The following is a 19,180-nucleotide window of genomic DNA, read 5'->3' as shown; positions in this document are numbered from 1 at the left end:
TATTAGTATCGTTGACTGCTGTCTTAGTGTATTTAGTCCATCCTCATCTCATTTTATTTAATCCACCCACATCTCATTTTATTTAATCCGTCCTCATCTCATTTTATGTTATTCATCATCATCTCATTTGAAATCATCCTCATCTCATTTTATTTAATCCATCCTCATCTCGTTTTATTTAATCCGTCCTCATCTCATTTTATGTTATTCATCATCATCTCATTTGAAATCATCCTCATCTCATTTTATTTAATCCATCCTCATCTCATTTTATTTAATCCGTCCTCATCTCATTTTATGTTATTCATCATCATCTCATTTGAAATCATCCTCATCTCATTTTATTTAATCCATCCTCATCTCGTTTTATTTAATCCATTCTAATCTCGTTTTATTTAATCCACCCTCATCTCATTTTATTTGATCCACCCACTTCTCGTTGTATTCACATTTTAAAACTTTGAAGTCATCAAAACCAAAAGGATATAAAAAGAACAGTCAAAAGTGTTATAATCAACTTTGCCTGAAGGAGTTACAACGGTCACGTTAGTTTCAGTACAATAGAGTGTAATTTATAAATTGAAATTTCACATTATATCATTTCGATAAAATTGAGAATGGAAACGGGGAATGTGTCAAGAGACAACAACCCGACCAAAAAGCAGAAAACAGCCCAAGGCCACCAATGTTCAAACATTTCTGAACTAGAGTACTGGTTATTGTGCTTAGTTCTTTTGTTCTTAAAAGAATTTAGTGTTGATGGTAGAATGATGATTGCTCGTCTCGGTGAAATTATTTTTAAAAGAGAGGCAGAAGATACCAAAGGAATTTTTAAACTCATAAGTCGAAAACAAACTCACAACGATATGTCCAAAAACAAAAAAACGACGAAAAGACAAACAACGGTCTACAAAACACAATATAGAAAATTTGTATACTTTTAAACTTGCAGTGTACGGTATAAACATTGTTGAAAACAGGATCTTGACCTATCTGTCTTTTCTTATTTTATTGTTGTTGTCTCATTGATTGTTACTCAACATCTCCTTTTATGCTAAGTTTAAAAACAAATATCCAATGTCAGTTTTATATTGAATTACATGTAAATTTATAATGAATTGTATTTATTTAATAATTAAATGCTTTTTTGAAATTTTTATTACAGACGATCATACATGCAAGCGTTACAGAAGCACATTTTAAATAGTTACATGTGTGTTCTGTGAACGCATTGGCAACCCTGTTACATTTTAAAAAGGAGCATTTAGTTCTGTTATTACATGTTTATGCTATGACAATGAAATTAAGAGTTAAATCGAGGCATTTTCATTTGTTTGCTTATGCATTGTTGTAAAGTTGTCATTCAGAGCACATGCAGTTATATATGTTGCATTTTTAAGACGTTTGAAATGCCTCGTGAATTTTGTCTGCCAATCAAAATGACAGAATATTTTAAATCGTTCAAGTAATTTGATAATTTAAAGTAACACGAGCAGGAGAGATCTATATAAAATTCATTTCATAGAATGTTTCGTAGACAAGATTGCGTGATGTTGCTATATTTCATCTTAATCTAAAATGCATCTCATCTGAGAAATTTATTCTGATGACAAGATGTCTTCCAAATTGTCTGATACACGAAATTATAGTATTGCAAATATAATGGCATATTCAAAATACTCTGTTGTTGCTTCAATATATATCCTGCTGATATGCATCAATAGTAATCAAAACGATGAACCCTATCATCCGATAAAAAAATATTTGTTCATTACAAATAAATTAGATGCATGTACATATTAATAAATTGTATACAAAATGATCGTCTTATTACGAAGTCATCCTAATTCTCCGATAATTGACTGTCGGGATCGACAAGGAAATAATTCATCAGCGCATTTATTCAAAGGCGGGAATGTTTAATCAACTATTATCGGTATATGACTTAGGTTATTAGAAGGTCATATCTACTTTTACCACCTGTTATCGGTTAGTTCGACTTCTCTGCCCTCAAATTGGCCGGAACTAATTTGATAAAGAGCTGTCAGAAATACATGTTCTTTCGTATTGTCCCAGTATGATTACACAATAACATGACAATATTCATTTATTTGATTTGTTTTGTTCAATATAGTGTTACCCATGATTAATAAGAAATAGATGTGACGTCACTCTTTGAGCCCTCGATATATAGAAAATACCTAAACATTCCAGATCATAATGACTTTTTTGTATGATTATAAAATTTTTTGTTTTACTTCATGTGATAATGTCATATCAATATTATTATTTTCGATTTTAAAAAAGTAAAAAGAGATGTAAGTGTAAATTGAGAGATATCACACCAACAATATAACTAAAAGAATATAACTTAAAGACACCAATACTTTAAAATAATAACATTAACGGTGCCAATTTTACTGCACCCGATGCGAATTTCTACAATAAATGTCTCTTCAGTGATGCTTGAGGACAAACTATTTGATCATCCAAAACTCACTTAAAACATGAAGAGCTTACAAAAAAAGGACAAAGAGTATAGCCAAAGCCGGGCAAGGAACCAGAGCTTTTGCACGAGGGAGATACATTCCTTACCAACGTTTCTTACTTGTTTAGGACACATTTACATGCGGCTGAGTTCAAAATGATTTCAGTTGCAAGTACTCAACTCCCCCCACTTACACAATACTGGTTTTATAGACCACAAAAAGTTGTCTGTATCAATTTTCTACTGACGTTAAGCGTAAAATCATCCCTCTTCATCATCGCAAATGAAATTAATTTTAATAGAGGAAAAAGTCACAAAGAAATCAATTCTGTGCAATCGAAACCCTGTTAAATTATTTTAAAGTACTGGGATACCGCATGGCAAGCAAGATATTCTCACCCTTTCATATTACCTTATCTTATTTCCTGTTATTGAAGGATGTTGCTATTACCCAAAGTGTTAGTCTGTTTTTGTTTGCCTTCAATTGGTCTTGTTGGTGTATAGTCGTTTTGATTTTGATTCTTGGTTCCCCTTTTAACGTACATGCAGATTCATAAATAACTTTTACTTTCCAGCTTGAAAAGACTGCTGCGATATTTCTTGAACCCATATATATATATATGGTACGATATTTCTTGAACCCATATATATATATATATATATGGTCATCCCTAGACTTCTTCCGTCCGGCAGTAAAACCCTTGTTGAAGTTTTACGTCCGTTTGGCTGTGAGGAATGCATTAATAATCAGCCACGACCGTCTGAATGGGGACGTTAAATCTGAGTATTCATGTCGGGTGAATACCACGCTCTCTGCACGTAACATAAACACGAGAGATCCGTAGGTGACCTTCAGAATCTACCTTTTGTATTAATTGTTTATTGGTTTCATGTCCTGAACGTGCATAAATTAATAGCACTAGACGCTGAGCAATCAACAATAAATTAATGTGCAATATTTTTGGAGTCTTAATTTGTAATAAACATCGATTCCGTCAATTAGCATCTATCTAATGTCTGTAAAAATCTAGTAATTGAGCAAAATTTGTTACGTAACGTTTGTATAACATTTATCTGTACACAACACTGGGAAAAAATAACTTTGTAAATTAAACAGTATAAAGTTTTTCTCTGTAACTGCACAAACATCAATAAATCCCCAAAAATCTGTATAATCATCTGTATTCATTCATGTTCACTTATGTGTTGCACTACATCGAGCAACTGTTTTTATGTAATTGCGCAAAAAACCTTTTTAATCTTTATTATTAATATCATAATATATCGTGTGCATAATAATGACATTGACCAAATTTTGTTTGATTATAAATAATAGAACTGATGTGTTTATTATACTTTAAAACTATTATCAAGTCGTAAATAACACATATATTGACGTCAATCAGCGGGTCGAATCAGTTAAGATTTTTTTTATTGTTGATTCTTTTAAAGATGTTAAATGCAAACAAGGAGATGATATATTCGATAAAAGAAGATATATTTTTATATCATTGATGCTCCTAGACATTAAAATGTCTACAGATCATATCATGACACTGCATCACTATAGTCGCCTATTTTATAGCATTGATGTTTATTATTTACGTATTATTTTGTTTCATAAAGCTAATGCTAATAAAGTGCAGCTTAAACAACACTTGTATATTTTCTCCATTCATTAATTTTAAATAACCATAATAATCTTAAAATCTAAAAAAAAAATCGTAGAGTATTTTTCTTTTAGTAACGTCACATTCAGGTGATAAAAAAGACAGGACACAATTTCATATCAGCAGGTTAAGTATATATGTTCTTTGATTTCACTTAAAGTAATTGTTAGCATTCTTTGAGACGGTATTGTGTAATTTTTGTTTTGTTTGTGTCTTATTTTTGTCATCTGTCATTCAGACATTATGGACTAAGTGCTTTTCTTGTGCGGTTTTGTTTTTCTTGTATGATTTGTGTTTGGTTTGTGTTATTTATGTCCTGACATTGAACAATTGTCTGAACTTGTTGTGATCTGTATTCTGATCATTACCGAATAAGAAGACTTTAAGTTTAATCAATTTATCAATATTTTACAAAACTTTAAAGATCTTCTTTTGTTTTTTGGTTTTTGTTGGCACAAGGGACACTCCCGAAAAAATTCCAAAATAAAACAAAACAAAGCATTTTTTCAGTTTTATATTTGTTTTTGTTTTCCATGAAAAGCAGAGGAACTTCATCACAAAAAAGGCATGGTAACATTTTGATTTAATAAAATGATAGCTGCATGTTCATTAAAAAAAATCGTAATGTATTACAACCAAATAATTGGAATATTTAGTTGACCAATCAGAATCAAAATTGTTTGATTTACTCTAAAATAGCTTGCATGCCTGATTATTCCACCTATAGCTTTATTACGGAATTTGTTTTCTTTACCCCTTGTTAATCACAGTTTTGTTTTTGTCATTAGAAAGACCACTACCGTATAATTAAATACGTCTATTTACCTATTGCTGTCATATCATTTATCAAGCTAATTATTGATTTAGATGTGTTGATCACTTTACCATTGTCTGGTTCAATACCAATCCAATAAACATGCCTCAAGTTATAAATCATTTGCAGAATAATGATAGTGGGCAGTAAGCAATTGTTCAAAAGCTGTCAAGAGTAATAAACAACATATCATCGTTTAAAACTGTCCTTAATCAAACTGATTATTGACGTTTGTGGATGAAAGCCAGAAGTTCATGTACCTAAGTAGGCAAGACCAATCAAAACATCTGACTTCCAGTACCTAGTTCTCCTTTTTTAATTACTTCGTACTAAAACTTTAAACCTGACCACTGTTGAGCTGCTGTCCAAGTATGAAGTCGTTCTGTTCAGTAGTTTCTGAGAAAAGTGTGACGAAAATATGTGTTGAGCTGCTGATTAAATATGATCATTCTATTGGGTAGTATTGGAGAAATAAAATCAATGATGACAAAATTTTAAGTTCATTCACCATATTGGAAACACAAAAGTATCAGCAAACAAGAAGTAGGTAAATGACAGATCCCTCACATGTTACAACTCATAATCGTCAAGATGCTGTCCAAATATGGAGTTCATCTGTTCAGTAATTTCTGAGAAAAGAGTGACAAAATAATTGTACGATACACGGATTGACAGACGAAGGTAGTAGCGATATTACCGTCATTCCTACAATTTTGATAAAGAGCACACCTGTATCTACCATGCAGGTATATCAAAACACTCAATATTTTTTCTAGATAATCTTTGAACATTTATTATTATAGATAACCAATTCATTGAATGTAACACAAGTTAGACATATACTATTGATCATTGCTCCCTCGGGCAATAATTTACAAAACTTTTAATTTGACGTTTGATATATTTTTAAATATCAACTCAGCACTAAATGGGGAAGCGGGTAACATTTGAATAGTTCAACTTCGAATAGATCAATTTTACATAATAATATTATGAATATTTTACTTACTGGTCGACTCTTTAATGATATGACAGCTACTCTAGGAATTCGAAAATATACTAAGAATGAGAATGACAAATTGCATACATCTATTGAGACAAAGGTTCGTTACTGGGTGCTAACTCTTTTGGACACATGCACATATAAATGTCATAACATTATCAAGAAATTTCAAAGAAAATTAAAGAACCACCAATCAATAAAAGAGAATTATCAGATTTGTCTTAGGATTTTTGTTCAAAGCGGCATAACTATAGAATCACCTTTCCAAAATCTTTAATATCCGCTAATTAAAGATTGTAAACAATAAAATTGCTTGCACATCAGTATGGACATGATTTTAAGAAGTCTTTCTTAAATTGTCCGTTTGAAAATTTAGAAATTATAAAGAAACTAAGGTTTCAACTCACTCAAGCAAAGTTGAATTTGGATGGAAATTTTGAGAGACAAGTTTATCCAGAACCTGTAAATCTATTAACAATGTAGATGCTCCTTTAACCCCTTATTGTAGCAGCAAAAAAAGAAGTCTGAATTTAACGAGTCCAAAAAAAATGTGCGTAATAGTAATTTTTAGGCGGGCTGTTGAAGATTTTTTAAACAAGGAAGCTACTGTCACAGATTAACTTGCATATACAAGTATACTATAGATTGATGATCCGTTCATCAAGAAGCAAGTGTCTTTTTCTAGTTTATATCACTTACATATTTCATCACTAAAGCTTACTTCTTACTGGAGACTGTTCGTGACTATCCCGCTGTGTTTACATGGATTCGATCTGCGTTTATATGGATTTGCAGTTGTCAATGCAACCCTTTTTTACATTCTGTTACCCGGTATGAGGGTGTTGGTGTTTGACTTTCTATATTATCTCCCGTGATATTGACTCGTCTTATTTTATTCTTTTCTATTGTTTATGATATTACCTGTCTTTCAATCCTTTCCTACTGTCAAATGTTTTACTCTTATTTATGCCTTGCATCGATTGGACTCCTCCAACATTTATCTTTTCCCTCAATTTATGAGTCGTTCGGAATCAGACTGATGGGTTTTAGATTATATAGTCTATATTGACAGAACATACAACATTTCAATGGACACAACAATACAGTAATTGAATTATATCTTTATCTGTGCATTGAATTTTATTGTATTGTTTCTTAATAAATCAGGAACTCCTCTTATTAGTTGTATGTCATTTTGTATTTACTTTACAATGGAAAATAAGACAACTCAATTATTTATATTACGAAATGAATTGTATGGACTTTAACAGATTCCTTCTAATTACAAACAGCGATGTAACTGTATTATGAATATGAAAACTTGTCAAATCATTCCATTGCTGCTGTTTTATGTGATTATATTGGTGTTTTCGAATATTAGAATATTTTCAATCAATTTGAAATAAAGTACACGAAGCCGTACATGTGACATTGCAACCTATCTAGATACTTTTCATGTTTTCAGTCAGAAGTAACCTAAATTCGAGGCTTTGCAGCATTAGTTGGTATTCATTTTATTAGCAATTGAATTTAAATTTGGCAAAGGAAGGTTAAAATATTTAAATACGGTATATTGTCAAATGTTGAGATATTTTATTTCCTCTTCCTATAACTGTTTGGTTCTCAAATTGATAATTATGTTGTGTAGATCATACAAAACACGAAAAATGGCCTCTTTAAATATTGCCAGAACATCATTGGAACAATTTTGAGGTAATGTTACATCGAATCATTCATCTGGAGCTTTATAAAATTTGTATCTCCACAGTGCATGGTTACCATAAAAAACGGCAATATGAAGATTTAAACATCATCCCTTTTTGTAATAACTGATTTTACTTATACGTGTGCAATAATTGAATGACATTATTTGTTGATTTTGCAAAGGCCTTGATACTGTTTGAAATGCAGGACTTGGGTTAAAATTGTTAAGATAATTTGGGTTTAACATGTTTTGTGAGATCTCAACCCTCCCCCTATACCTCTGGCCAATGTAGAATAAACAAATACACAGCAAACTAACCCACTCGCATTTTCAAGATTACTTGAACATTAGTCTGTTCGATATGAATAACTACAATATCATCCATACATAATGTTTGAAAGAATATAATTTTACAAAATATGGAATTCAACCTGGTGTTTGTGATGAGCTATTGAAATGCGATCTTAATATTATTTCCAGTAGATTAAATGAGTGCGCAGGTGGATTGAACGTGAAGAAATACGATAGTAAATCTGTCTCGGAAAAAAGTATTATCTGTTGATATATTATTATTTGATAACTGAAATATTAATTTATTGTTTATTATAAGCCTTGTGTTCCATATAGACCAATAAATCACTATAGTCTATCGAGAATTCCATATACATATCACAAAATTGTTTCGTCTACTTTAACCAATCTCCCTGAATCAATTTGCAGTACATTTTCAAACTTTCGATTATTGGAAATTAATATTTACATTAGATAATGTTGAATTATTGTTTGAGTTTCAGTCATTCCTTAAATGACTATTATTGTAAAAATATAGTTATGGTTTGTGCAAAATACCATAGCATTTTAGACGATTGGTGACCATGAAATGTTTATTATCGATCACCACGTGATGTTAGATTAACGATTACTGTTTTCATGACGTTACATGTGTTTCATATCTATGTTAAATCAAAGACATTATTTAAAAATATTCACAACCAAACATCATCAAAGATACCTGACTTTTGGTTTGTCAGACTCTCTTTTCCTCTACATAACTCGTCAGTGGATCTTCATTGAGCAAAATACAATTTGGTAACGATTAAAGTTAGTTTAGACCAGAGACATATATATATATATATATATGGCAGACAGCAGGGTTTAAGAACATCAGTTGTTCGACCTGCTAGTCAAATGCGTTTTGTTAAAATATACTTTTTCACTCATCTGGTCTTTTTGAAAATGTTGTTTGTGCTGTATTTAGACCCCTCTACCAAGAAATTTGTTTTGCATGCACATGTATAAAAATTACGGTTTTTATCCAACGCAATCATAAGTTTGAACGTTGTTTTCAATTTAGACTTGTATACATATATATATATATATATATATATATATATATATGTCTCTGTTCAGACACAGTACAAAACGAATCAAATAAACATCAGAATTTCCAAGACCTGTCGAGTAAAATTTAGTACAGTTCAGTTTCAAAGAGGTAGGGTCAATTTCCCCTGAATTTATTTACTTTCCATTTTTTACTTAAATTTATTGTATCAATGCCTAATGTAGGTTCTTTAAGGTTCTAACAACATTATAGCTTATATCTAAACAAACATATACGCAATAAAAAAAACCCGCAGTTTTGACAGATTTTGACAATAATAATAAAATAATAAGTATCTATAAAAAAAATGAATAAAAAGGACATCGTTTACCTGAATATTAACAAACCTTATGTTGGAACTAAAGCTATGTATTGTCTTTCGGATACAAATTAAGTCAGCCTGGTTAGCTTCGTCCTTCGAAGCAAAATTTGACAAAAGCATGATAAATTTGCAGTTACACATGTATGTGCGATATACCTTCAACAGCAACATGTAGCACTTCATACCATTTTTTGGTGAAAATTTGTAAAATTGTTAAAGAATATATTAATAGATGATATATATAGGCTCTTTCATATTCACTTTCCAGTATGATTAAAATTTTGACAACTTTCAGATTTAGACCATGGAAGTGAATTAAATACAGGGAAAACTGACCATACCTTTTTGGTCTTTTCGGACTGTCCCTGGTTCGTGATGATTTCATCAAAAGTAAATTGAACGAAACACATATGACGGTTGTGGTCTGCAAATCTTCTATTTAAACTGCTGTTCCAAAAGAGTTGGACGTGGGACCTCTACTTTTTACAATTTATATCAATGATATCGCTGATCTGTAGATTCTTTAAGCAAATGATGTATCAATTGGCTAATCTGACCGTGATGCAATGCAGATAAAATCTGTAAATCACGTCTCGCAGTAAGTGACCGAACAGTAACAAATGACTTAATATGTCTTCTAAATGTCGATAAATCAGGACTTATTCTATTTTGTAACATTAAAATCCATTAATTAATTTAAATGAACTATACCAGTAAACGGGTAAAATTTTGTGTGAATTGAAGATATAAGATTGAATGTGATATGAAGTTGGAATATGCTTGGGAAACTAACAGACTAAGTTGAATAATATTTCTAGTTTTTATAAGACTGTGTTTTGAGTACGTATGTGAACTTTGGGATGAACGCGTGTTGGTATTACTAAAACTCCTGAGCAGTTACCGTTTGAAGCCGCTAGAATAATAACTTGTTGGTTATATCTGGCTCATGGACATTTGTTTATTAAAATGGAAGACTCGCTGACAAAGTAGAGAAGTTTGTTTTATTAGTCGTGATAAGATTATTAAAAATTAACGTATGCCTGTGTATCCATTATGCAACGGAGACAAATAAAGTATTCCCTTCTGTACAATAAAAACACTAATGAATCACCATGCATCTATGCAACAATCTTGTACCAACAAAGTAACATGTGGTATATACCACGCTAAATATCATTTCCTTTTTCGCGTATACTACTCAAACATTTTGATAATCATGACTTGCAACTGACGGTTGGTTATGTATAGTAGTTTTTACGTCAGACATTCTGTACCGAAGTTAAGAACAAATCGATCTTTAATTACATGTTTTGTTATTCAAGGAAACGGTTAGCAAGGTGGTATAAAAAACATTAGCAGGAGCATACAAATCAAAATCATTACATATAATTACAATTATTTCTAAGTCTTTTTTTATTTGATTGGTTTCTTTTGATATGTTAGGAGTTAGACTGGCTCTACGCTTACTCTCTCTATAATTCATATGTGTAAATTGTAATACGGGGAAGACTGTATTCGACATGTATAAACATTTGAAAAATTACAATATCTTTAACAAAAGTCAGAGTTATCGGACGTTGATAAGAGTTGGGTTTAAAGAAATGACAAGAGATATTTTCCAGAAAACAAGTGAAAACGGGAATTTTAACACTTTTGTCAACTTTAAACATATCTTCTGAAATGTTTATCTGACATCGGACTCTGACTTCTTTTGAACTGAGTTTTACTGTGCGTATTGCTATGTGTTTCTTTATTCTACATTGGGTAGAGGTATAGGGGGAGGGTTGAGATCTCACAAAACATGTTTAACCCCGCAGCATTTTTGCGCCTGTCCCAAGTCATGAGCCTCTGGCCTTTGTTAGTCTTGTATGTTTTTTTAATTTTAGTTCATTTATATGTTTTGGAGTTTAGTGTGACGTCCATTTTCACTGAACTAGTACACAATTTTATTTAGGGGCCAGCTGAGGACCACCTCCGGGTGCAGGATTTTCTCGCTGCGTTGAAGACCCATTGGTGGCCTTCGGCTGTTGTCTGCTCTTTGGTCGGGTTGTTGTCTCTTTGACAATTTTACATAAACTAATACCTTTTAAAAAAAATCGATGAAAAATCAAGGGTAATCTAGACACACTTTAAACCCGCAAATTACAAAATTTTAAAATATTTAGAAAAATCACACAACTATATATTTGCAAACACAGGTTTACGTAAAACAAAACTGACGTATAAATGTAATGCGATGCTTTCGGTTACTGATAAAAACTAGAGGTAGTAATGTATTTCATCTGAACTATCTGGTGATTTCTAAATTTAAGGATGTATGACAGCAGTTTAACGATACGTATTTCATATTTTGTTTGATTTTGTTATTTACTTTATGGGCGTCTCACTTTACTATACCTTTTTTTTCATTTCAGCATGGCCGCCGGAATTGTACAGTATTTGGGAAGCTTATCCATTTCGTTTTGGTGGTGAATTTTGTATTCTCAAATCTTACATTCAAGAAGGGACTGCATATGCTTCAGTTTTGACAATCACAGCATTCACAGTTGAGCGCTATGTGGCAATATGTCATCCAATGAGATTTCAAGGATTTTCAAATCTTTCAAGGTCAATCAAAGTCATTATAGCGGTATGGGTGGCTTCTTTTAGTTACGCTCTACCGTACGCACTTTATGGAAAACAGTTTTATTACGTACAAGATCCAAATACAAATGAGCCACTTGAGGATTCGCTCGTTTGTAGCATTCCATTTGAATATATAGATATGATGAAGATAATGTTTCAGGTTTCATCTTTTGCATTCTTTTTTCTTCCAATGACAATAATACTTGTAATGTACATTCTAATCGGAATAACTCTGTATAATTCAGACATGATTGGGGATAATAAAAGTTTTTCAAGGTCAAGTAAAACGAGCGCAGCTTCAAATTCTCTAGGACAACGAAATAGTAACCATGTATACGACCCAACCAAAGCACGAAAGTCTGTTCTGAAAATGCTTGGTACGTATGGTATTTTCAATAAAAATATGGTTTACAATTTTGCTTCTGATTTACTATTTTTTTTTATTATTAACCTCGGTACAAAGAACCATTGCATACACATTGCGTGTCTCGGTCTTCAGTAGAAAATTTTGTATAAGTTCATGCTTTTGTATGAAATGTCATTCTTAGCCACTTATTTTTTTTTATACGGGATGAAGTTTATTCATACACATTTTCCCGTTTTAAATTCATTTGCCAAATCTGTAGCTTAAATGGCTGTTTTGGTGGTGTGAACTTTTGTTCGTACACTTTTCACATTAGCATCTTTGGAGGTCTTCTACAAAGTGATCCTTATTAGAAAAAAACATGGCTTCTAGTTGATACTGATTGCCTTAATTCCAAAAATTGCAAAGCGTAAAATGTTGAAGGTTGATGATTTGAAAATACAAATGATCCTTATTCAATGCCCAGGTGGCAAATATGGAGGCAGTGTTGGGACATTTATTATATTTACCCACTAATAATTCAAACGAAATGACGTTTTTATTTACATAATCATTATAAATTAAGTCAGTCAGTAAGCAACTGAAGTAGACCTTCATCAAATGGAAACCAATTGCAATACTTTATTTGCTTCCGTATACAAATAACATAATATTGTAATATATAGCAGTATGATTTGCAAGATAAAATGCATAATAAACCCCTGAAAACTGATTGATGAACGATGATACTAAAACAAACATTCATAAAAAACACCCACAAAAATGTGCATGTGCAAAACAAAACTTCATCGCTTTTGGTGTTAAATTTCAAAGATCTGAAACAAAACTCTAAAAATCATAATGGGAAAACTAAAGCTTTTGACAATGATACAATCCAACTTAAAATCATTGGTAAAACAAAAGATTTTTTGTAAAATCTTCCTCAAAATACGCGTTTTTTCGTTTTTTTCCATGGAATTTTCAGTTCTTTTCTATTGGTGATTTTGACTATCCCTTTGGTATCTTTCTTTTTTCCACTACACGAGGCATCAAGTATTACATCCCCATTGTGGCAGTGAATCTACTTTAACATCTTGTTAACCTAAACGAACACAATAAAGTATGCTGCATGACGCGAGAAATTTAGATTACTTTATTTTCATATTCCAAATCAAAAGCATGATAACAGCAGTAATTTCAATAAGATATTCTAGCTTAAAGCGTGCTTATAAAAAGAACATGTAAGCGAGGGTTTATTGTAAAAAAACTATGATAGTCTGGATTTGATCACGTTTGTTCGTAGATTTAGAATCAGTTCTGTCGTTTATCACATGCATTATAAACCTATCCATAAATGCTGAAATGTCTACTATTTTCGATTGCAGTTGCCGTTGTAATAGCTTTCTTTTTGTGTTGGGCACCGTTCCATTCACAAAGGCTTATGACATTGTATATTACCGAGTGGACACCAGAGCTACATACCATACAAACAACGCTATTTTATATATCTGGTAAGTGGTAAATTAGAATGGCATGTGTTTTCTCTTTCCGCTGTTTCGTTCCTTGCACCTTAAAACATCACAGATTCTTTTTGGTCCTTGTCATAATTACAATAAAACAAAACAAACAAGTGAAACTGTGAGCTACTGCTCACTGATGATACCCCCGCCGCAAGTGGATACTTTTAATAGTGTAAACATATGTAAGTGTTAGGTAAACAGGAAGTTGTTGTGTGATAAATCTGAAAACGGATCACACGGTATAGCTGACTTATATAAACCCTGAAACCAAATTTCAGAAATCCGTATGATGTAGTTCCTGAGAAAGATGCGACGAAAAATATTCATGGGACGGACTGACGGATGGACGGACGGACAGACAGAGGTAAAACAGTATACCCCCACTTTTTTAAAGCGGGGGTATAAAAAGAACCCACATTAGCAACACTATGTTCCCTGTAGAATACAACCAGTTATAAATTATAATTAGCGTGTTGTACTTCTTTGTCGACTATAAAATTCTACAAAATGAAAAATACATATTACGGTTTTGCGACATCTTATTTTATACATCGCTCAGTGAGGTGTGGGTTATAGTGATGTAACTGTCCGGATAATAATCAAAATACTGCAGGACCAAATCTATTTTTCCATTTAAACAATGTCATGGACCAAAATTACAGGTCGAGTTTGATTTTGACGTTTTTTAATTTCAATTACCGTTCAAAAGTGATACCCTTTAGTTATATTAAAACCGTGGATTTTTAATATTTCAAGTTGATAATAATAATACTTGACAAAACCTTTTGAATCGAATCATAATGTCACAAACTATTAAATCTAGGACTTTGCCGGATTTACATTTACCGTTCAAGAGTGAAGTCCTTAATTATCTTTAAAAAAAAAAAGGGTTTAAATTTCTGATAACTAAAGTACAACTGAACAGAATCTTTTTGAATACTGATAAGATGCCATAGACTATAACCTACAGATTAAGTGTGAGTTTGACGGATTTGCCACTAACTGATCAAGAGTCTCTTAATTTTCCTAAGAATTGGAGATAGTTGTTTTGTTTCAAGATGAAAATTAAAGTTTAACTTGACATAATCCATTTTAAAGTTAAACACAATGTCGTGGACCATAATGTACTGATCAAGCTCGATTTTGACAATGGACATTCACCATTCAAGAGTTATATTGTGGGTGGGGTATCTGTGATAACTATATCACCTAAATCTAGATTATCTACTTTTATTATTTCTACTCGAATATACCAACCAATATTATTGTCATTAATCATTTACAGTATGTTTGTGGCAATACAAATTCAAACAAACAATAAACAACAAAATAAAAACAAAACAGTATATAAAAAAAACATAAGTGAAAAATTTACAATATTACAACATTAATAGCCATGTTACAATCATACCTCTGCTCTCAGTTCTAATGATTTTTTAAAAAAAGAAGCTAACATGTCTAAAGGAAGCGGCGTTTAATATATAAAATAATTATTGTTCACCAGGGAAATGAATGAAATGTTCATCATCTAATTGTATATCATTAAATGGATTTTGTCTGATATTCTGCTTTACCTTGCAATTCAGAATAAAATGAAATTCATCTTCGTTGACTTTGCAGGTTTGCACAGTCTTTGTTTTCGAGGAATTTTAATGTAACGACTATTTTCTATTTCAAGACCATGGTCACTTATACGAAGTTTAGTAAAAATATTCCGGATAGAAAAATCATCAAACAATAAGTAAAAGTGGCTTCAAGTGAAGGTTTTAATTTTTTATACAGAAAAAGTTTGCTACTTTCGTCGATGTTTTCTATTCAACTTCTATTTAAATCTTTATAATAGTCGTTTATTGCATTTTTAATTTCTGATTTAAAATGGTTTACATCTGTATTTTTATTACAGTTTGTCACTTTGTCTTTAAAGTTATTGTCTGGTTAGACGTTTTTAGCATATGTATACCAAGAATATACACCTTGTAATTCAAGGGATTTTGACTTTAAATGATATACCGATGAATATTATGTTTAGGCCGACGTTGATATATAGACCTTCTCTCTAAAAGTCTACCATCATGTTAGAACTAGCAGCTGATGTTTTAAAAACATATTCGATACAATAAAATACGTTTTTAGCTCGTTCCCAACGATCGATATAAATGAACTTAATAGTTTGGAATTTCTCTTATCTTTTAATAAATTTTAAATATCATCAGTGATTGACAATGTAACGGTTTCGTGTTTCCGATGAAAATGAGTTAAAAGGGCTTCATATACCATCTTCGAATTACATATGGAAATATTCATAAACATTTATTGTTGCATACTATACCATTAACAGATAAAATCTACTTTGCTTCTGAGAAAAAAAGTGACGGACACAGATCTACACGCACTTAAATAAATCTGTAGAGGAAATGACAACGCTAAGCTTTAATTATACATTTGTATATCTACAGAACAAATAAATGGAATGACTGTATCTTTTCAGGAGTTCTGTATTTCGTCAGCTCAACGGTTAATCCTATATTGTATAATTTAATGTCCAAGAAATTCAGACAAGCGTCAAAGAAGACATTGTGTAAATGTTGTTTTAAAAAAGAGTTCAGCTCAAAAGCAAGTCTTTTTGGTAATGGCACATACAGAGATAGACCATCACAGTACTCCTACAGCAGGATTTCAAGGAATGGAATGATCCAGAGCCGATCCACTACCCTGCATGAGACGTCAGTTGCTGATATTTCTGTGTAATAAGACGATTATTATATTTACCTATATAAAAACAAGCATACTTATAATGCTGTACATGTTAATTATTAAAAGTAATTCGTTATTTCGTGGTGAACATTTTATATGATTGTTGGAGTTTTTCCGAACATTTAACCTTGTTAGTTTTATTCGATCTACTATTGTTTTAAAGATATCTAACAATTACTTGCATTGCCTTATATTTTTTCCATGGCGACCGAATTGGATGATCGAAATATAGTTGTGAGACCTAACAATGAAGATATTGATTAATGTTAAATTTGTTTAAGAAGTCTTAGGAGACGATACACCGTTCTTTGATTTCTGAATTACAGTAAATTAAAAAAAAAAGAAGGTTTTTAAGTATCTTCATTTTGAGAAATGGGTTGTTATATTATTGCCAATGAGACAACTAGCCACCAGTGACAAAATGACAAGGATGTCAACAACTAGTGGTCTTTAACAAAGAGCAATACACATATTGTATAGTAAGCTATTAAAGGCTCCGGCATGACAAAATGTGAAACAATCCAAAAGAGGAAACCAACGGCCTTATTTAAGTTGAAAACAATAAAAGAGAAGCAATTATGGAATACAGCAACCAACGACAACCACTGAATAACAGGCTCTTGACTTGAGTGAGGCGTGTTAATAATATGGCGGTGTATGCCAGACATATTTGTATTTCATTTTATCATACATATCTTGCTTTCACTAAGAGTTTATATTTTTTTTTTGGAGGGGGGGGGGGGGCAAAAAGAATATCGTGGAATGAATTTCACGTCAACATTTTGAAAGAAATACTGCATGACTGCAGAATACGGCTGTTTTTATATTTGAAATTTGTAAGAATTTTCTAATTACATTGTGTATTCACGATTTCTATTTTCCTCCTGCATGGTAACAACACTATTGTTATTCAATTTAAAATAGTTTTAAAACTTGAAGTGCGTCTTTCCGAGAACAGTTGAAGCGATTAAAGAGTGTAATTCTTGTGTAATTCCCGGAATACATATATACTGTGTAACACTTTATCCTGCTTTCATTTAGCTTGAACCTGCACACTGAAATTTTCCTAATGATACAACTAATTAAGTATAACAATTTCTTTCTATTGTAGGCATAGACACCATGTGTAGATTATTTTCTTCAAGTTTATATGGACATTGCACGCTTTTTGCATGATTGATGCGAAGGATTTAAATATTTGACAGCATGGCGCACAATTTTTAACTTTGATTCCACCGGTGAATTTGACATGGGAATTTCACTTTTTTTCTGTGTTGTAAAGACATTTGTTTTTAAATCACATTTATTACCTAAGTAGCATGCTTTCAATTTTATTTCATTGCAATGTGTTTACGACTTTTGTCACTCACTTACGACAGCACAGATTCACATTTAATCAGAAACAGTGCAAAAAGAAAGTTACAATTGGAAAGTTAACAATTTAATTCCAGAATGTCAGTGACTTATCAGCTGAATTTGTTTGTTTTTTCAAGTGCCCTTGTCAGACTGAAAATGTCTAATCGTAGGATTTAACGGTTTAAACCCGTTATTGGATATCAGATTACACAGCTACGTTTTCCGAATTGATAAAATGGACAGTTTGAAAGGATTGTTTTTCTGTGGAACGTCGATAGATACGAAAATCGGGAAATCTCCACAACCAGCTGGGAGTGTGATATGATGAAAGTTAAATGCACGTTTCTATCATCCCATCGAAGACTAACTTTAATTGATATTGTATTGGTCAATAAAGTCTGAAACAATCAAATTTGCTGTCCTTGACATTATGACTGAGAAAAATGTTCATATATATATATGTCCAGATACAACATCAATACGAATGAACTGAAATTGCGATACACAGCTAGAGGTGTAAACATAAAATCAATTCAAAGTTGTCATTCTAAAGGAAACTTTTGTTTCCTGCTGAAATGTCATTTTAAACCATGTGACAAGAAAAAATTACAAAAGGAAATAACAATATACAGATACGTTAAAAAGTTTCCATATATCTTGGATAACCAAAAGATAAAAATATTTACCTCTCCGCTTCTGCACTTCTTAAATTATAATAGAAAGAATATTCGGGATAAAGTCTTTGAATGTTTTGCACTAACTACAATTAACTCTATCATTCACAAATCAATACTGCAAAAGATATAGTTGGTATGCAAACACTATAATAAATCTGTACCTCAAAATGTCTGCGAGAAATTCATTTAGTAATTGTCAGATTTTACATTTAGCATAGTTCCACAGTTGTGAATTCATGCACAGTATAGTATTATTTTTTGGCACAGTTTTGTTTCATTTTAGGTCTGCATTATATGTTGTATGTTGAGGATACACTGTGGTCTTTTAAGAAATATTCCGTACATTTCAGTTAAAGTATTTTCTTTTTAAAAGGAGGATTGGGGAGGCAGTTGGACGATCCATGCCACAATTTTGTTTAACGATACGTACACGACGGACAGCCAGCTGTTTCGGAAACTCCAGAGAATCCATACGATAAATAGAATAGGGAATGGAAACGGGGAATGTATCAAAGAGACAAC

The 19,180-nt window shown here is 31.7% G+C and overlaps 1 protein-coding gene across 1 annotated transcript in view; it reads left to right on the top strand.

Moving 5' to 3' along the window:
* The window catches only part of LOC127725713 (pyrokinin-1 receptor-like), a 49,965-nt gene extending 31,641 nt beyond the window's left edge, over positions 1–18,324 (top strand). Inside the window, exons 2-5 of the mRNA XM_052232888.1 lie at positions 11,798–12,385; positions 13,737–13,862; positions 16,360–16,615; positions 17,737–18,324. Coding sequence (XP_052088848.1) covers positions 11,798–12,385; positions 13,737–13,862; positions 16,360–16,615; positions 17,737–17,755 — 989 coding nt within the window. The 3' untranslated portion in view covers positions 17,756–18,324. The remainder of the gene's footprint in view (positions 1–11,797; positions 12,386–13,736; positions 13,863–16,359; positions 16,616–17,736) is intronic.
* The last annotated feature ends 856 nt before the right edge of the window (positions 18,325–19,180 follow it).

Source organism: Mytilus californianus, unplaced genomic scaffold (assembly GCF_021869535.1).
Source record: "Mytilus californianus isolate M0D057914Y unplaced genomic scaffold, xbMytCali1.0.p SCAF_15, whole genome shotgun sequence".
Taxonomy (NCBI): domain Eukaryota; kingdom Metazoa; phylum Mollusca; class Bivalvia; order Mytilida; family Mytilidae; genus Mytilus; species Mytilus californianus.
This window is presented reverse-complemented; position numbering and strand designations above follow the sequence as displayed.